General features: G+C 45.1%; 1 protein-coding gene across 1 annotated transcript in view; it reads left to right on the forward strand.

The window, feature by feature from the left end:
* The window catches only part of LOC115101119 (RIMS-binding protein 2-like), a 94,697-nt gene that overhangs the window by 58,128 nt on the left and 18,057 nt on the right, over window positions 1-18,512 (forward strand). The window contains 6 exon segments of the mRNA XM_029620338.2: window positions 2,485-2,589; window positions 6,727-6,777; window positions 8,415-8,435; window positions 11,379-11,583; window positions 16,100-16,251; window positions 16,626-16,705. Coding sequence (XP_029476198.2) covers window positions 2,488-2,589; window positions 6,727-6,777; window positions 8,415-8,435; window positions 11,379-11,583; window positions 16,100-16,251; window positions 16,626-16,705 — 611 coding nt within the window. The 5' untranslated portion in view covers window positions 2,485-2,487.

Here is an 18,512-nt window from a genome sequence, read left to right on the forward strand (position 1 = left end):
ACCTCTTCTCAGCCGAAGGTGTTTTGGATCAGCCTCTGGAATCAGTTCAATTGCCCAGGGGGGTACAAACAAGGGATCCAATTCGGGAAAGTCATATTCCTGGTCGTAATGCTGGTAATGCTGGTAATGCTGAGTTACCACCGCTCTGATATCCAAAAGTTATTCCCGGCTGTATGTAATAACACAAAAATAATTCTGGCCTAAAAATGTAAGAAATAACACATATAAAATAAAATATTGCATAGTTGCTTAGGAGCTAGAAGCACGGCTGCCCCAACTTGTCATGGCGCCGACAGAGGTACATGCCCTCCTATGAGAAAAATGCCCTTTTGATTGGTGACTATTTTAGTGTAATGATTTGATCATCAAGCAAGCTAATTTCTCAAACCCTTGAATGCTGGAAAATACCCTTCCTCGCCCTCCTGCTACCGTGAGTGCGGCAGCGAGATGTCCTGTATGCAGAGCATATGGGTGCCTGGTGGCGAGTTGAGTAGTAGGCTACTTTGAAGTTGCATCTCTCACTGTCAGGGACTTGGAAGGGGGCAATTCGACTGTTTGTTGAGGCAGATGTCAGCAGCAGAAAATCTAGTAAAGACTAGTTAAATCAGTATAGATAAATCAGTTATTTATCTACATTATATATACAAAAGAATGTGGGCACACCTTCAAATTAGTGGATTCAACTATTTCAGCTATACCCGTTGCTGACAGGTCTATAAAACCAAGCACACAGCCATGTAATCTCTGTAGAAAATTTTAGCAGTAGAATTGCCTTTCTGAAGAGCTCAGTGAATTTCAACGTGGCACTGTCATAGGATGGCACCTTTCCAACAAGTAAGTACGTAAAATTTCTGCCCTGCTAGAGCTGCCCCAGTCAACTGTAAGTGCTGTTATTGGGAAGTGGAAACGGCTAGGAGCAACAACGGCTCAGCTAAGTGGTAGGCTACACAAGCTCATAGAACGGGACCGCCGAGTGCTAAAGCGCATAAAAATCTGTCCTGGGTTGCAACACTCAATACCAATTTCCAAACTGCTACTGGAAGCAACGTCAGCACAAGAACTGCTCGTCGGGAGCTTCATGAAATGGGTCTCCATGGCCGAGCAGCCGCACACGAGCCTAAAATCACCATAGTCTCTTTAGTCTCTACTCTGGAACACTCTTTAGTCTCTGCTCTGGAACACTCTTTAGTCTCTAGGCTGGAACACTCTTTAGTCTCTGCTCTGGAACACTCTTCAGTCTCTACTCTGGAACACTCTTTAGTCTCTACTCTGAAACACCCTTTAGTCTCTGCTCTGGAACACTCTTTAGTCTCTACTCTGGAACACTCTAGTCTCTGCTCTGGAACACTCTTTAGTCTCTGCTCTGGAACACTCTTTAGCCTCTACTCTGGAACACTCTTTAGTCTATACTCTGGAACATTCTTTAGTCTCTACTCTGGAACACTCTTTAGTCTCTGCTCTGGAACACTCTTTAGTCTCTACTCTGGAACACTCTTTAGTCTCTGCTCTGGAACACTCTTTAGTCTCTGCTCTGGAACACTCTTTAGTCTCTACTCCGGAACACTCTTCAGTCTCTACTCTGGAACACTCGTTAGTCTCTACACTGGAACACTCTTTAGTCTCTACTCTGGAACACTCTTTAGTCTCTACTCTGGAACACTCGTTAGTCTCTACTCTGGAACACTCTTTAGTCTCTGCTCTGGAACACTCTTTAGTCTCTACTCTGGAACACTCTTTAGTCTCTACTCTGGAACACATGAATTTACAGTGTATTGCCAAAAACCACTCAACAATTACAAACATGGACTCTGACCTGTCTAATGAGCCAAGCTGATTAAAGAATACCACAGTACCCAAACACCCCCACTCTCTCCTACTCACACACACACACACTCACACACACACACACACTCACACACACACACACACACACACACACACACACACACACACACACACACACACACACACACACACACACACACACAGTGCAGTAATTAGAATCCATAGCTGCTTTATGTTTTTAAACTCCAAGAATATGTCCCTAACTCCAATTCCTACCGGTGGCAGCGGCTCTTAACTCTGCAGATACAGTTATAATGACTCAGCTAATTTGGGAGTGGCTAGATTTGGGTTTTGTGTTGGTGTCTCTGTGTGATGGATCACAGAAATCAGTGAGCCGGACTAGACGTAGTCAATACAGGTAGACAAATGTTATACCCACTGAATGAAAAACGAGATGTTTTTATGTAATATGTACTTTTTATGTATTGTGTACTTTTTATGTATTGTGTAGCTGCTACGGGTCCTGTAAAAGTGTTTGGACTGTTGTGTGATCATTCTATGAACCATTTGGAGATTTTAAAGGCATAGTTACCTCACTATGTTGTAGTATATAACCACATATTGAACATGTTGTGATATGATTGTGGTCTTCGGAGCATTTGACCATGTATTGACTGTGTTGTGACTTGTTCTCCACAGCATATGCGAGAGGCTGCAGAGAGGAGGCAGCAGTTGGAAGAGGAGCATGAGCAGGCCCTGGCTGTCCTCACCACCAAGCAGCAGGAGATTCACCTTCTGCAGAGGGTAAGCCCATAATAACCCACCTCGCCTCTGTCCTAGACTCCAACCACCATGACCACAGTATGACCACAGTGGTCACAAGACAAATCAAATCAAATCAACATTTATTTGTCACGTGCGCCGAATACAACAAGTGTAGACCTTACAGTGAAATGCTTTCTTACAGACCCTAACCAGCAGTGCAATATTTAAATAAAAAATAGCATAGTTACCTCACACATCATGGTAACAGTGTGACAGCCTATAGGGAGGAGGTCAGAAATCTGGTCAGGTGGTGCCAGAATAACAACATATCCCTCAACGTAAACAAGACTAAGGAGATGATTGTGGACTACAGGAAAAGGAGGACCGAGCACGACCCCATTTTCATCGACAGGGCTGTAGTGGAGCAGGTTGAGAGCTTCAAGTTCCTTGGTGTCCACATCAACAACAAACTAGAATGGTCCAAACACACCAAGACAGTCGTGAAGAGGGCATGACAAAGCCTATTCCCCCTCAGGAAACTAAAAAGATTTGGTATGGTTGTTGAGATCCTCAAAAGGTTCTACAGCTGCAACATCGAGAGCATCCTAACCGGTTGCATCACTGCCTGGTACGGCAATTGCTCGGCCTCCGACCGCAAGGCACTACAGAGGGTAGTGCGTACGGCCCAGTACATCACTGGGGCTAAGATTCCTGCCATCCAGGATCTCTACACTAGTCGGTGTCAGAGGAAGGCCCTAAAAATTGTCAAAGACCCCAGCCACCCCAGTCATAGACTGTTCTCTCTACCACTCCATGGCAAGCGGTACCAGAGTGCCAAGTCTAGCTCAACAGTTTTTACCCCCAGCCATAAGACTCCTGAACAGGTAATCAAATGGATACCCTGTCTATTTGCATTGTATGCTCCTTCCAACCCCTCTTTTACGCTGCTGCTACTCTCTGTTTATCATATATGCATAGTAGCTTTAACGATACATTCATATACATACTATCTCAATTGGCCCGACCAACCAGTGCTCCCGCACATTAGCTAACCAGGCGATCTGCATTGTGACCCACCACCCACCAACCCCTCTTTTACGCTACTGCTACTCTCTGTTCATGATATATGCATATTCATCATATATGTCACCTTAACCATATCTACATGCACATACTACCTCAATCAGCATGACTAACCGGTGTCTGTATATAGCCTCACTACTGTTATTTTCAACTGTCTTTTTACTGTTGATTTATTTCTTTACTTACCTATTGTTCACCTAATACCTTTTTTCCATTATTAGTTAGAGCCTGTAAGTAAGCATTTCACTGTAAGGTTGTATTCGGCGCACGTGACAAATAAACTTTGATTTGATTATGAGAGACAAGTATTGTGCAACTATCATGAAATGATCCCCCCAAACACTACCTAAACATTCTACCATTAGACCTGGTGAGACTGATGAGAAAGTAAAAGGGGTCATATAATCAGTGGTCTCCTGTGATTGTCTGTCTCTATGGGCAGCAATAATCTGAGCCTCTAGAGAGCTGGGTGAATTCCTGTGTGTATGTGTTCTGTTCAGAGAGGAGCCATGACAGGCAATTAGCGCAAACTGCAAACACAGCACAGATCAGACTCCCCTGAGCCTAAACCGAGCACTTCACTTTAGAGAGACGCAGAGAGTGTGTGTCAGCTTCTGTGTCTGCACGTCTATCCGTGACTATCTGTGCTTCAATCCATGTGTTTGTATGCATCTGCCTCAGCGTGCTCGTTTGAGTCCTTGTCCTTCCTTTTTCTGTTTACTCCTTAACCTAATTTATTGTGCTGTGATTCCATTCAATTAGCAATTGCACAGATATTATCTCATTGGAGTAGAACAGCAGTTTGTCCTTATCAATATCAAAGCCAATCTGGATGAAACAGATTGATTTCATGAGGCTATTCTGATGCACCTCAGTTTCAGGTTTTTGTGTTGGAAGTCATCGCGCCCCCTCTGTTCTCCCCCAGTCTCCCCCGGTCCTCATATAGCCCTCAGCTGTGAGGCATTAACTGCCTTCTCCTCCTCATGCTGTGCAGAGCTGACATCAGTTGTTGTTCAACTCAGACTGTCTATTCTACAGGTAACTACCAAAATAATTGAAACACCAACATAAAGTGTCTTAATAGGGCCTTTCGCCACCACAAGTCAGAACAGCTTCAATGCACCTTGGCATAGATTCTACAAGTGTCTGGAACTCTATTGGAGGAATTTGACACCATTCTTCCACGAGAAATTCTATAATTTGGTGTTTTGTTGATGGTGGTGGAAAACGCTGTCTCCAATTCACTATAGAATCAACCCTCTCAATTGGGTTGCAATCTGGTGACTGAGACGGCCATGGCATATGGTTTACATTGTATTCATGCTCATTAAACCATTCAGTGACTGCTCATGCCCTGTGGATGGGGAATTGTCATCCTATGGGGGCATAGCCATAGTAGCCAAAATAATGGCCAAAATAATGCAATGGCCTGCCCAGCATTTTTATACATGACCCTAAGCATGATAGGGACACTGAATGCAGTCATCGACTACAGCTCAGCTGGGTCTCGACCCCGCCCTGTGCAACTGGGTACTGGACTTCCTGACGGGGCGCACCCAGGTGGTGAGGGTAGGTAACAGCATCTCCACCCCGCTGATCCTCAACACTGGGGCCCCACAAGGGTGCGTTCTGAGCCCTCTCCTGTACTCTCTGTTCACCTACGACTGTGTGGCCATGCATGCCTCTTCCTCCAACGACGAGACGGCCTACAGGGAGGAGGTGAGGGCCCTCGGAGTGTGGTGTCAGGAACATAACCTCACACTCAACGTCAACAAAACAAAGGAGATGATCGTAGACTTCAGGAAACAGCAGAGGGAGCACCCCCCTATCTACATCGACGGGACGGTAGTGGAAAGGATAGTAAGTTTTAAGTTCCTTGGCGTACACATCATGGACAAACTGAATTGGTCCACCCACACAGACAGTGTGGTGAAGAAAGCGCAGCAGCGCCTCTTCAACCTCAGGAGGCTGAATAAATTCAGCTTGTCACCAAAAGCACTCTCAAACTTTTACAGATGCACAATCGAGAGCATCTTGTCGGGCTGTATCACCGCCTAGTGTGGCAACTGCTCCGCCCACAACCGTAAGGCTCTCCAGAGGGTAGTGAGGTCTGCACAACGCATCACCGGGGGCAAACTACCTGCCCTCCAGGACACCTACACCACCCGATGTCACAGGAAGGCCATAAAGATCATCAAGGACAACAACCACCCGAGCCACTGCCTGTTCACCCCACTATCATCCAGAAGGCGAGGTCCGTACAGGTGCATCAAAGCAGGGACCGAGAGACTGAAAAACAGCTTCTATCTGAAGACCATCAGACTGTTAAACAGCCACTACTAACATTGAGTGGCTGCTGCCAACTTACTGACTCAACTCCAGCCACTTTAATAATGGAAAATTTGATGTAAAAAATGTACCACAAGCCACTTTAAACAATGCCCCTTAATATAATGTTAACATACCCTATATTACTCGTCTCATATGTATATACTGTACTCTATACCATCTACGGCATCTTGCCATTTTTATGTAATACGTGTATCACTAGCCACTTTAAACAATGCCACTTTTATATGTTTACATACCCTACATTACTCATCTCATATGTATATACTGTACTCGATACCATCTACTGCATCTTGCCTATTCCGTTCTGTACCATCACTCATCCATATATCTATATGTACAGATTCTTCATCCCTTTACACTTGTGTGTATAAGGTAGTTGTTGTGGAATTTTTAGGTTAGATTACTCGTTGGTTATTACTGCATTGTCGGAACTAGAAGCACAAGCATTTCGCCACACTCACATTAACATCTGCTAACCATGTGTATGTGACCAATAAAATTTGATTTGATTTGATAGGATGTTTAATTGCTTAATTAACTCAGGAACCACACCTGTGTGGTAACACTTACTTTCAAGATGCTGATCCCATTACTCTGGCAGTTACCTGTATGTCTGCAGTGTACCAAGAGCTATGCCACTTGTATGTTTGATGTAACACTGACTGTGCAGATACTGTGCTGTGCTCACTGTGTCACCTGCAGGTCCTACAGTATATGACTGTGTTTCTGTGTTTTCTCCAGGCTCAGGTTAAAGCTGAGAAAGAGCATGAGGGAGCGGTCCACCTGTTAGAGGTAAGTGGACATGGAGGTCCGATGGGCAAAATGAGGATGGCTTCGGTGGCGGTTTTCAAAATGGCTGTCAATTGACTGATATGTGGTTTTGTTTGTGTATGCAAGACACATTGATTGATGGATACTGTATGAAAAATACCTCCATTGTGTTGTTTGAATTCCACCAAATACATATTGCCTTTCATGAAAAGCTAGTTTTGAGGTAAGCCTGGTTCATCCCAGGTCATACTCCATACTGCATTTACACTGAACAAAAAAAATGTAAATGCAACATGTGAATTGTACCAGACATTTTCCACATGCACAAAAAGCTAATTTCTCAAAATTTTGTGCACAAATGTGTTAATATCGCTCTTAGTGAGCATGTATCCATTGCCAAAGATAATCCATCCACCTGACAGGTGAGGCATATCAAGAAGCTGATTAAACGGCAAGATCATTACACAGGTGCACCTTGTGCTGGGGACAATAAGAGGCCCCTTTAACATTTGAAATTTTGTCGCACAACACAATGCCACAGATGTCTTACGTTTTGAGGGAGCTTGCAATTGGCATTCTGACTGTATGAATGTCCACCAGAGCTGTTGGCATTGAACGTTCATTTCTCTACCATAAGCTGCTTCCAACGTTGTGATAGAGAATTTGGTAGTGTGTCCAACCGGCCTCACAGCCACAGACCACGTGTAACCACGCCAGCCCAAGACTTCCACATCCAGCTTCTTCCCCTGTGAGATCGTCTGGAGGGGGGACTCATTCTGATTGGCTGGACCTGGCACCCCAGTGGGTGGGCCTGGCTTCCAAGTTGGTGGACCTATGCTGTCCCAGGCCCACCCATGGCTCCACCCCTGCCCAGTCATGTGAAAGCCATAGATTAGGGCCTAATGAATTTATTTTATTTGACTGATTTCCTTTATGAACTGTAAATCAGTAAAATCTTTGAAATTGTTGCATGTTGCATTTATATTTTCGTTCAGTATATATAGCTTTTTGAGGCTTTCGTTGAGTGGTGATTTTAGCTGTAATGGGAATAGAACACTTTTACAGAGAGTTGGGTCAGCAAAACCTGCTCATAACTCCCTCCTTTAGGACCGCTCAACATCGCCGTTGCTCAGGCTCAGAAGCTCTCATACCAGCCATGGCACTAATGGCTCTTGGAGAAACCTCTTCTACAGAGAAAATTCAGAGCCCAACCATCCAGATGATGAAATATCTACAGTGTAGAGGAGATGCATTAGAGGCACTGGCACTGTTCACATAGAACTCCAATAGCATGCTCAGTTACTGCGTTAAAACGAGTTAACCTAGAGAGGAGATGACACTAAGATTATCTAGGGACATGAGTATTGTTCCTTTCCATAATTTCTGGTTCTCAACACTGTCTTGGCTATGATTTTGGGTGTTTATTATTTTTTTTAATATATTTATTGTAAGTTACTTGATGCTCCTCATGGGGACTCGTTCTTACTTGTTTTGTAAGGGTTCTCTTTTCTCATTTATTTACATGATTTTGCATGGATTACTGTATTACGTATGCATTGATCTCATACGGTGTAACAGTTTGATTTGGGTGTTTGTTTTCTTTCATCTTTGTTCAATGTCATTGTGTGTTTCTATGTGTGTCTTTTGTGTCTGAACAGAACCATTTGGACAGAATGCAGGTATTTATGTTTCCTACCCTGAAACATCTAGAATCCCCAATGTTCATCGTCTCCATTGTCACATTTGTCCTATAACCTTTAAATAGTCTCAGTGAATCACTCAGGCTCTAATTCACATTAGTGCATATGTTATAAAAGGTATGGTAATGAAACATACTAATATCGTATTCAATTGAAGGATATCAGATGAACAGAGCCCAGTGCTGGTACTGCATCACACTATAGATCCTCTTTTGCCTCTGTACTCCAGTCCAAGGTTGTGTCCCAAATCACACCATATTCACTATATCCCTCAAACTCAACTCTGGACCTCCAAGCCAGTTCCACTGCATTTTATAATTGTTCCACTCTAATCAGGGACTGATTTAGACCTGGGACACCAGGTGGTGGCAATTAATTATCAGGTAGAACAGAAAACCAGCAGGCTCCGGACCTCATAGGGTAAGAGTTGATTACCCCTGCCCTATATGGTGCACTACTTATGACCAGGGCCCATAGGGCTCTATAGTAGTCCACTATACAGTGGCTTGCAAAAGTATTCACCCCCTTGGCATTATTCCTACAGTATTTTGTTGCCTTACAACCTGGAATTAAAATGTATTTTGGGGGGGGGGTTGTATCATTTGATTTACACAACATGCCTACCACTTTGAAGATGCAAGATATCTTTTGGGGGTGAAACAAACAAGAAATAAGACAAAAAAAATGAAAACTTGGGTGTGCATAACTATTCACCCCCCCCCCAAAGTCAATACTTTGTAGAGACGCATTTTGTAGCAATTACAGCTGCAAGTCTCTTGGGGTCTGTCTCTATAAGCTTGGCACATCTAGCCACTGGGATTTTTGCTCATTCTTCAAGGCAAAACTGCTCCAGCTCCTTCAAGTTGAATGGGTTCCGCTGGTGTACAGCAATATTTAAGTCATACCACAGATTCTCAATTGGATTGAGGTCTGGGCTTTGACTAGGCCAAGACATTTAAATGTTTCCCCTTAAACCACTCAAGTGTTGCTTTAGCAGTATGCTTAGGGTGATTGCTGGAAGGTGAACCTCTGTCCCAGTCTCAAATCTCTGGAAGACTGAAACAGGTTTCCCTCAAGAATTTCCCTGTATTTAGCGCCGTCCATCATTCCTTCAATTCTGACCAGTTTCCTAGTCCCCTGCCGATGAAAAACATCCCAACAGCATGATGCTGCCACCACCATGCTTCACTATGGGGATGGTGTTCTCGGGTGATGCGAGGTGTTGGGTTCGCGCCAGACATAGCGTTTTCCTTGATGGCCCAAAAGCTACATTTTAGTATCATCTAACCAGAGTATATTCTTCCATATGTTTGGGGAGTCTCCCACGTGCCTTTTGACGAACACCAAACATGTTTGCTTATTTTTTTCTTTAAGCAATGGCTTTTTTTCTTGCCACTCTTCCGTAAACCCGACTCTGTGGAGTGTATGGCTTAATAAAAGTGTTACTATGGACAGATACTCCAATCTCTGCTGTGGAGCTTTGCAGCTCCTTCAGTGTTATCTTTGTTCTTCTTGTTGCCTCTCTGATTAATGCCCTCCTTGCCTGGTCCATGAATTTTGGTGGGCGGCCCTCTCTTGGCAGGTTTGTTGTGGTGCCATATTCTTTAAATTTTTTAATAATGGATTTAACGGTGGTCCATGGGATGTTCAAAGTTTCTGATATTTCTTTATAACCCAACCCTGATCTGTACTTCTCCACAACTTTGTCCCTGACCAGTTTGGAGAGCTCCTTGGTCTTCATGTTGCCGCTTGCTTGGTGGTGCCCCTTGCTTGTGGTGTTGTAGACTCTGGGGCCTTTCAAAGCAGGTGTATATATTCTGAGATCACGTGACAGATCATGTGACACTTAGATTCCACACAGGTGGACTTTATTTAACTAATTATGTGATTTATGAAGGTAATTGGTTGCACCAGATCTTATTTAGGGACTTCATAGAAAAGGGGGTGAATAGATATGCAAGCACCACTTTTCCGTTTTTTATTTTTTACAAGTTTTTGAAACAAGTAATTTTTTTCATTTCACTATTTTGTGTCTGTCTATTACACAAACTCCAAATAAAAATACATTTAAATGGCAGGTTGTAATGCAACAAAATAGGAAAAATGCCAAGGGGGGTGAATACTTTTGCAAGGCACTGTATAGGGAATATGGTGCCATTTGGGGCGAATACCAGATGTCCTGTAAGATCCAAGCACATTTGATTTCCTTGTTTCTTTTTATAACCAATCAGACCAAAGTAGTGGCTCCCCGATGGCTGTTCATTCATCCTCCGTTTCTGTATCTCAGCCCATCTTGCAGCTGAGTGTTCTGAATCTGAAGTATTCTGACTCCGAAGTGTTCTAACTCTCTAGTTTTATCGCTGGGTGAAACCAACTTTCCTCGTGACTAGGACCCTGGCTTGCCTTATCTCTTACTGTGCAGGCCATGGTGTTTCAGTCTTGTAGCTTTCAGAGAAAACCCAACGGTTGTTAACTCAAGGCTCTAAATGTAATCTCGGAGCTGCTTAGATAATGTCTTTAAAGTACATACTTTTATAAGCCTCTTAACTCGTCACACTGCTTGGCTTTGTTATCAAAGTGTATCAGCGTTGCACAGCCTCTACTTCCAGATCCTTTGATTACTCGGCAGGCAGTGTTTTTGATATGAATGAGCTGTTCTAAGCTAGAAATGGCTCTTTTGGGATCCCGTGCCATATTTGGTTCAGCTTGCGATCTGCAGCACCAGTAAAGGATTTAAGCCAATGATTAGTTTAACTCATGTCCATGTAGTGGTATATTACTAACATGTTATTAACATAAAACATGCATTGCAATTTAGTATATCCTGTTCTAAAGATTTGCTACATAGGAGCACAGAAACCCTCCTTCCATTGACCGTTTGTGTCTATCTCTCTCTCCTCCACACATCCCTGTTTACGGAAGGTCAAGGTTCGCGACCTGGAGCTGAAATGCAGGTCACAGACTGAACAGTTTGGCCAGCTGTCCAAGGACCTGGAGGATTTCCGTCTGGAGGCAGATACTGTAGACATCCTCAGCACTGAGCCTTTCTCCAAACACAACGTTCCCTTTCGCCCAGAAAATAAACTCTCTCAAATCCTCAACGGACTGGCAGCCCAGGCAGGGAAAGGTGAGTACTCCGAACTCCCAACCCTTTTTTTTTTTTTTTTTTTTACATTTTAAGTCATTTAGCAGACGCTCTTATCCAGAGCGACTTACAAATTGGTGCGTTCACCTTAAGACATCCAGTGGAACAGCCACTTTACAATAGTGCATCTAAATCTTTTAAGGGGGTGAGAAGGATTACTTTATCCTATCCTAGGTATTCCTGAAAGAGGTGGGGTTTCAGGTGTCTCCGGAAGGTGGTGATTGACTCCGCTGTCCTGGCGTCGTGAGGGAGTTTGTTCCACCATTGGGGGCCAGAGCAGCGAACAGTTTTGACTGGGCTGCGCGGGGAACTGTACTTCCTCAGTGGTAGGGAGGCGAGCAGGCCAGAGGTGGATGAACGCAGTGCCCTTGTTTGGGTGTAGGGCCTGATCAGAGCCTGGAGGTACTGAGGTGCCGTTCCCCTCACAGCTCCGTAGGCAAGCACCATGGTCTTGTAGCGGATGCGAGCTTCAACTGGAAGCCAGTGGAGAGAGCGGAGGAGCGGGGTGACGTGAGAGAACTTGGGAAGGTTGAACACCAGACGGGCTGCGGCGTTCTGGATGAGTTGTAGGGGTTTAATGGCACAGGCAGGGAGCCCAGCCAACAGCGAGTTGCAGTAATCCAGACGGGAGATGACAAGTGCCTGGATTAGGACCTGCGCTGCTTCCTGTGTGAGGCAGGGTCGTACTCTGCGGATGTTGTAGAGCATGAACCTACAAGAACGGGCCACCGCCATGATGTTAGTTGAGAACGACAGGGTGTTGTCCAGGATCACGCCAAGGTTCTTAGCGCTCTGGGAGGAAGACACAATGGAGTTGTCAACCGTGATGGCGAGATCATGGAATGGGCAGTCCTTCCCCGGGAGGAAGAGCAGCTCCGTCTTGCCGAGGTTCAGCTTGAGGTGGTGATCCGTCATCCACACTGATATGTCTGCCAGACATGCAGAGATGCGATTCGCCACCTGGTCATCAGAAGGGGGAAAGGAGAAGATTAATTGTGTGTCGTCTGCATAGCAATGATAGGAGAGACCATGTGAGGTTATGACAGAGCCAAGTGACTTGGTGTATAGCGAGAATAGGAGAGGGCCTAGAACAGAGCCCTGGGGACGCCAGTGGTGAGAGCGCGTGGTGAGGAGACAGATTCTCGCCACGCCACCTGGTAGGAGCGACCTGTCAGGTAGGACGCAATCCAAGCGTGGGCCGCGCCGGAGATGCCCAACTCGGAGAGGGTGGAGAGGAGGATCTGATGGTTCACAGTATCGAAGGCAGCCGATAGGTCTAGAAGGATGAGAGCAGAGGAGAGAGAGTTAGCTTTAGCAGTGCGGAGGGCCTCCGTGATACAGAGAAGAGCAGTCTCAGTTGAATGACTAGTCTTGAAACCTGACTGATTTGGATCAAGCAGGTCATTCTGAGAGAGATAGCGGGAGAGCTGGCCAAGGACGGCACGTTCAAGAGTTTTGGAGAGAAAAGAAAGAAGGGATACTGGTCTGTAGTTGTTGACATCGGAGGGATCGAGTGTAGGTTTTTTCAGAAGGGTGCAACTCTCGCTCTCTTGAAGACAGAAGGGACGTAGCCAGCGGTCAGGGATGAGTTGATGAGCGAGGTGAGGTAAGGGAGAAGGTCTCCGGAAATGGTCTGGAGAAGAGAGGAGGGAATAGGGTCAAGCGGGCAGGTTGTTGGGCGGCCGGCCGTCACAAGACGCGAGATTTCATCTGGAGAGAGAGGGGAGAAAGAGGTCAGAGCACAGGGTAGGGCAGTGTGAGCAGAACCAGCGGTGTCGTTTGACTTAGCAAACGAGGATCGGATGTCGTCGACCTTCTTTTCAAAATGGTTGACGAAGTCATCTGCAGAGAGGGAGGAGGGGGAGGGGGGGGAGGAGGATTCAGGAGGGAGGAGAAGGTGGCAAAGAGCTTCCTAGGGTTAGAGGCAGATGCTTGGAATTTAGAGTGGTAGAAAGTGGCTTTAGCAGCAGAGACAGAAGAGGAAAATGTAGAGAGGAGGGAGTGAAAGGATGCCAGGTCCGCAGGGAGGCGAGTTTTCCTCCATTTCCGCTCGGCTGCCCGGAGCCCTGTTCTGTGAGCTCGCAATGAGTCGTCGAGCCACGGAGCAGGAGGGGAGGACCGAGCCGGCCTGGAGGATAGGGGACATAGAGAATCAAGGGATGCAGAAGGGGGAGGAGAGGAGGGTTGAGGAGGCAGAATCAGGAGATAGGTTGGAGAAGGTTTGAGCAGAGGGAAGAGATGATAGGATGGAAGAGGAGAGAGTAGCAGGGGAGAGAGAGCGAAGATTGGGACGGCGCGATACCATCCGAGTAGGGGCAGTGTGGGAAGTGTTGGATGAGAGCAAGAGGGAAAAGGATACAAGGTAGTGGTCGGAGACTTGGAGGAGTTGCAGTGAGGTTAGTGGAAGAACAGCATCTAGTAAAGATGAGGTCGAGCGTATTGCCTGCCTTGTGAGTAGAGGGGAAGGTAAGAGGGTGAGGTCAAAGAGGAGAGGAGTGGAAAGAAGGAGGCAGAGAGGAATGAGTCAAAGGTAGACGTGGGGAGGTTAAAGTCGCCCAGAACTGTGAGAGGTGAGCCGTCCTCAGGAAAGGAGCTTATCAAGGCATCAAGCTCATTGATGAACTCTCCGAGGGAACCTGGAGGGCGATAAATGATAAGGATGTTAAGCTTGAAAGGGCTGGTAACTGTGACAGCATGGAATTCAAAGGAGGCGATAGACAGATGGGTAAGGGGAAAAGAGAATGACCACTTGGGAGAGATGAGGATCCCGGTGCCACCACCCCGCTGACCAGAAGCTCTCGGGGTGTGCGAGAACACGTGGGCGGACGAAGAGAGAGCAGTAGGAGTTGCAGTGTTATCTGTGGTGATCCATGTTTCCGTCAGTGCCAAGAAGTCGAGGGACTGGAGGGAGGCATAGGCTGAGATGAACTCTGCCTTGTTGGCCGCAGATCGGCAGTTCCAGAGGCTACCGGAGACCTGGAACTCCACGTGGGTCGTGCGCGCTGGGACCACCAGATTAGAGTGGCCGCGGCCACGCGGTGTGGAGCGTTTGTATGGTCTGTGCAGAGAGGAGAGAACAGGGATAGACAGACACAAATTTGACAGGCTACAGAAGAGGCTACGCTAATGCAAAGGAGATTGGAATGACAAGTGGACTACACGTCTCGAATGTTCAGAAAGTTAAGCTTACGTAGCAGGAATCTTATTGACTAAAATAATTCAAATGATACAGTACTGCTGAAGTAGGCTAGCTGGCAGTGGCTGCGTTGTTGTTGTTCTATCTCTCTATAGTGCTGTTTCTTGTATTATGGTCTCTTGTTTCTTTAGAGGTTTCACTTTGTTGTCCTTTTTCTTTTTCTTCTGTCCTTATTTTGTCTTCCTTTCTTCTGTTAACTAGATATTTTTTGTTGTTATTATTTGTAAGCTAGCTAGCTTCTTCCAGGAGAGTCCCTAGCAACTGCTTAGCAACAAGTAAACAATTCAGCTAGCAATTCAGCTAGCTAAGATAACTGTACAATTTTATGAAAAATAGTTACTTCTTCAAAAGCCTGTCTTTTTGGTTTGTTCCTTGTTTTGTCTTCTATTGAGTCTTGCAGTTTTCTCTTGATTTTTTCGATGTACTTCACTCTAAAAAACCATTTAAATCTCAATATATACAGGAGCTCATTTTTCAGCAGCTGCTCAATTTAGAACTCCGGAACAAAAACCCTGCCCACTGTGAGAACATTATGGTGTCAGACGACATAGATATGAAGCAGAAAAGTGCTTATCACTAGAGAATAAAAGTATAAACATCATGTCTGGCATTTGATTCAAACAGTGTATCTCATCAATCAAGACCAAAATACAGTTCTGAAAGTCTATGTGCACAGTCTATGTCAGTCATTATGCCTGGGTAATTAATTAATTCAAAATTGAATGAGACAGTCGTTTAATCTAGTTGTCACAACAATGACCTTTGCCAGAACCCTGTGGGGTGAGGTTGGGAGAGTGGGAGAAAGAGAAGGAAAGTTGGCAACTAAACGGCCTGGTGTGAGTCACAGTAAGGCACCTCTTTTCTCTTCAGTCCATCTCAGCAGAACAGGCTTCAAGGCCAGTTTGGATCACAGGAAATGGAAGAAATACCGCTTTATTCATGATCAATGACACAGCTCATCTGTAGCATAATGAACCAAATCCAAACACCAACCATTCAAATGTTATATTTTTGTCTAAGATGGGAAATTACCTAGGCATGGCTTTGTGTAGGTGTGTGGCTGCTAGAACTCTGTGATGGTAGAGTCCCGTTCCGTGTCAGTTATGTCTTCAGAGAGTAGAGAGTGTTAAGCATCAGAGAAATGCCTTGCAGATGTGTCAGGCAGAGAGCAGAGCCAGGTGCTGGCCATTAAGAGTGTTTGCTGTGTACTCCCCTGAACAGGAAATCAATAGCTGTGCCATGAATGAGAGCAGAAGGAATGACAGATGCTCTTTATTTGGTGTGGAAATCGATGTTTCCCAGGCGATGAGAGCTCGGCAAACACTCGGCTGATATCCAAGTTCCTCCGCCCACTGCAGATCGGAGACAGAGACAGGCCAGAACTGCTGTCTGTCAATCCCTCCACTGTGACAACGAGCTGCCCCAGCAGCCCGCGACGGGTGACTCCCTCAGAGGTGGGTCCTGCTCTCGTCTCTTCTCATACAGAGACACAGTCCCATTGCTAAAGCATAAGGGTGCTATTGCTCAAGAGATGGGCTATTCATGGACGAGCTGTATACTTGCACTTGATAGCCATCAGCTGAGCAATAGCTGTAAAACCAATTGGTTTAGCACCAGACAGCAACATGAGTCTCCTGTCAGACAGTAGAACTAGACAGTATACGAGTGCTGGGAAGTTTTTCTGTGTCAGATCAGTCACTGGAGACATAATTGTGAGTGGCTGTGATCATAAGCAAAGCCATTGTGTTTGAATTGGTTTGAATTGGATCAGAGTTATGGTATTTAGATGCAACTCTGTGATTGCTTCCCTGCCCGTGTGTTTCCCAAGATGGAGGATGAGATCCGTCGTGCACCCAGGTCCAAGCCTCGCTACACTGGCACAGTCCGTCTATGCACTGCCCGCTACAGGTGAGACCAGTGGGTCTGTCACACAACACCTGGGAAAGCTGAATCACGTATAGTTTGCTGACACCGAGCAGCGCCAGAAATCCACACATAACACTCTAGACCAGTGCTAGATCACTAAGCACCTCCACATGCACATCAGAAGCACTATTTTCTCCATAAACATATTGTAGTATATATTGTAGTCAGGTGCATATCTACAGTAACAGTCAAAAGTTGACACATCTACTCATTGAAGTGTTTTTCTTTATACGTACTATTTTCTACATTGTAGAACACCAAAACCATGAAATAACACATGAAATCACGTAGTAACCAAAAAAGTGTTAAACAAGATTAGATTTTAGATTCTTCAATAGCAGCCACCTTCAGTAGCCACCTTTTGCCTTGATGACAGCTTTGCACACTCTTGGCATTCTCTCAACCAGCTTCACCTGGAATGCTTTTCCAACAGTCTTGAAGGAGTTCCCACATATGTTGAGCAGCTGTTGGCTGCTTTTCCTTCAATCTGCAGTCCAACTCAACCTGATCCATCTCAATTGGGTTGAGGTCGGGTGATTGTGAAGGCCAAGTCATCTGATGCAGCACTCCATCACTCTCCTTCTTGGTCAAATAGCCCTTACACAGCCTGAAGGTGTGTTGGGTCATTGTCCTATTAAAAACAAATGATAGTCACACTAAGCGAGAAACAAATGAAATGGAGTATCACTGCAGAATACTGTGGTAGCCATGATGGTTAAGTGTTCCTTGAATTCTAAATAAATCACTGCCAATTTTACCAGCAAAGCACCCCCACACCATCACACTGCCCAAGCAAGTCTCTTCTTATAATTGGTGTACTTTAGCAGTGTTTTGTGCAGCAATTCCACCATAAAGGCCTGATTCAAGCAGTCTTGAATCAGTGGATGTTAAAATGTGTTTGTTACTTCAACTCTGTAAAGCATTTATTTAGGCTGCAATCTAAATCACATCAAATCAAATGTATTTATATAGCCCTTCGTACATCAGCTGATATCTCAAAGTGCTGTACAGAAACCCAGCCTAAAACCCCAAACAGCAAGCAATGCAGGTGTTGAAGCACGTTGGCTAAGAACAACTCTCTAGAAAGGCCAAAACCTAGGAAGAAACCTAGAGAGTAACCAGGCTATGAGGGGTGGCCAGTCCTCTTCTGGCTGTGCCTGGTGGAGATTATAACAGAACATGGCCAAGATGTTCAAATGTTCATAAATGACCAGCATGGTCAAATAATAGGTCTGGGACAGGTGAACAGGTCAATCTGAGGTGCGGTTAGCGTATCATCTACAGCAGAGATAACTCTGGATCTTCCTTTCCTGTGGCGGTCCTCATGAGAGCCAGTTTCATAATAGCGCTTGATGGTTTTTGTGACTGCACTTGAAGAAACTTTCAAAGTTCTGAAATGTTCCGCATTGACTGACCTTCATGTCTTCAAGTAATGATGGACTGTTGTTTCTCTTTGCTTATTTTAGCTGTTCTTGCCATAATATGGACTTGGTCTTTTACCAAATAGGGCTATCTTCTGTATACCACACCTACCTTTTCACAACACAACTGATTGGCTCAAACGAATTAAGAAGGAAATAAATTCCACAAATTAACTTTTAACGAGGCACACCTTTTAATTTAAATGAATTCTAGGTGATGCTGGTTGAGAGAATGCCAAGTGTGCAAAGCTGTCATCAAGGCAAAGGCTGGCTACTGTGAAGAATCTCAAATATAACATATGTTTTCATTTTTTGGTTATTACGTGATTCCATATGTGTTATTTCATAGTTTTGATGTCTTCACTATT

The sequence above is a fragment of the Oncorhynchus nerka genome, linkage group LG19, assembly GCF_034236695.1.
Source record: "Oncorhynchus nerka isolate Pitt River linkage group LG19, Oner_Uvic_2.0, whole genome shotgun sequence".
NCBI lineage: Eukaryota > Metazoa > Chordata > Actinopteri > Salmoniformes > Salmonidae > Oncorhynchus > Oncorhynchus nerka.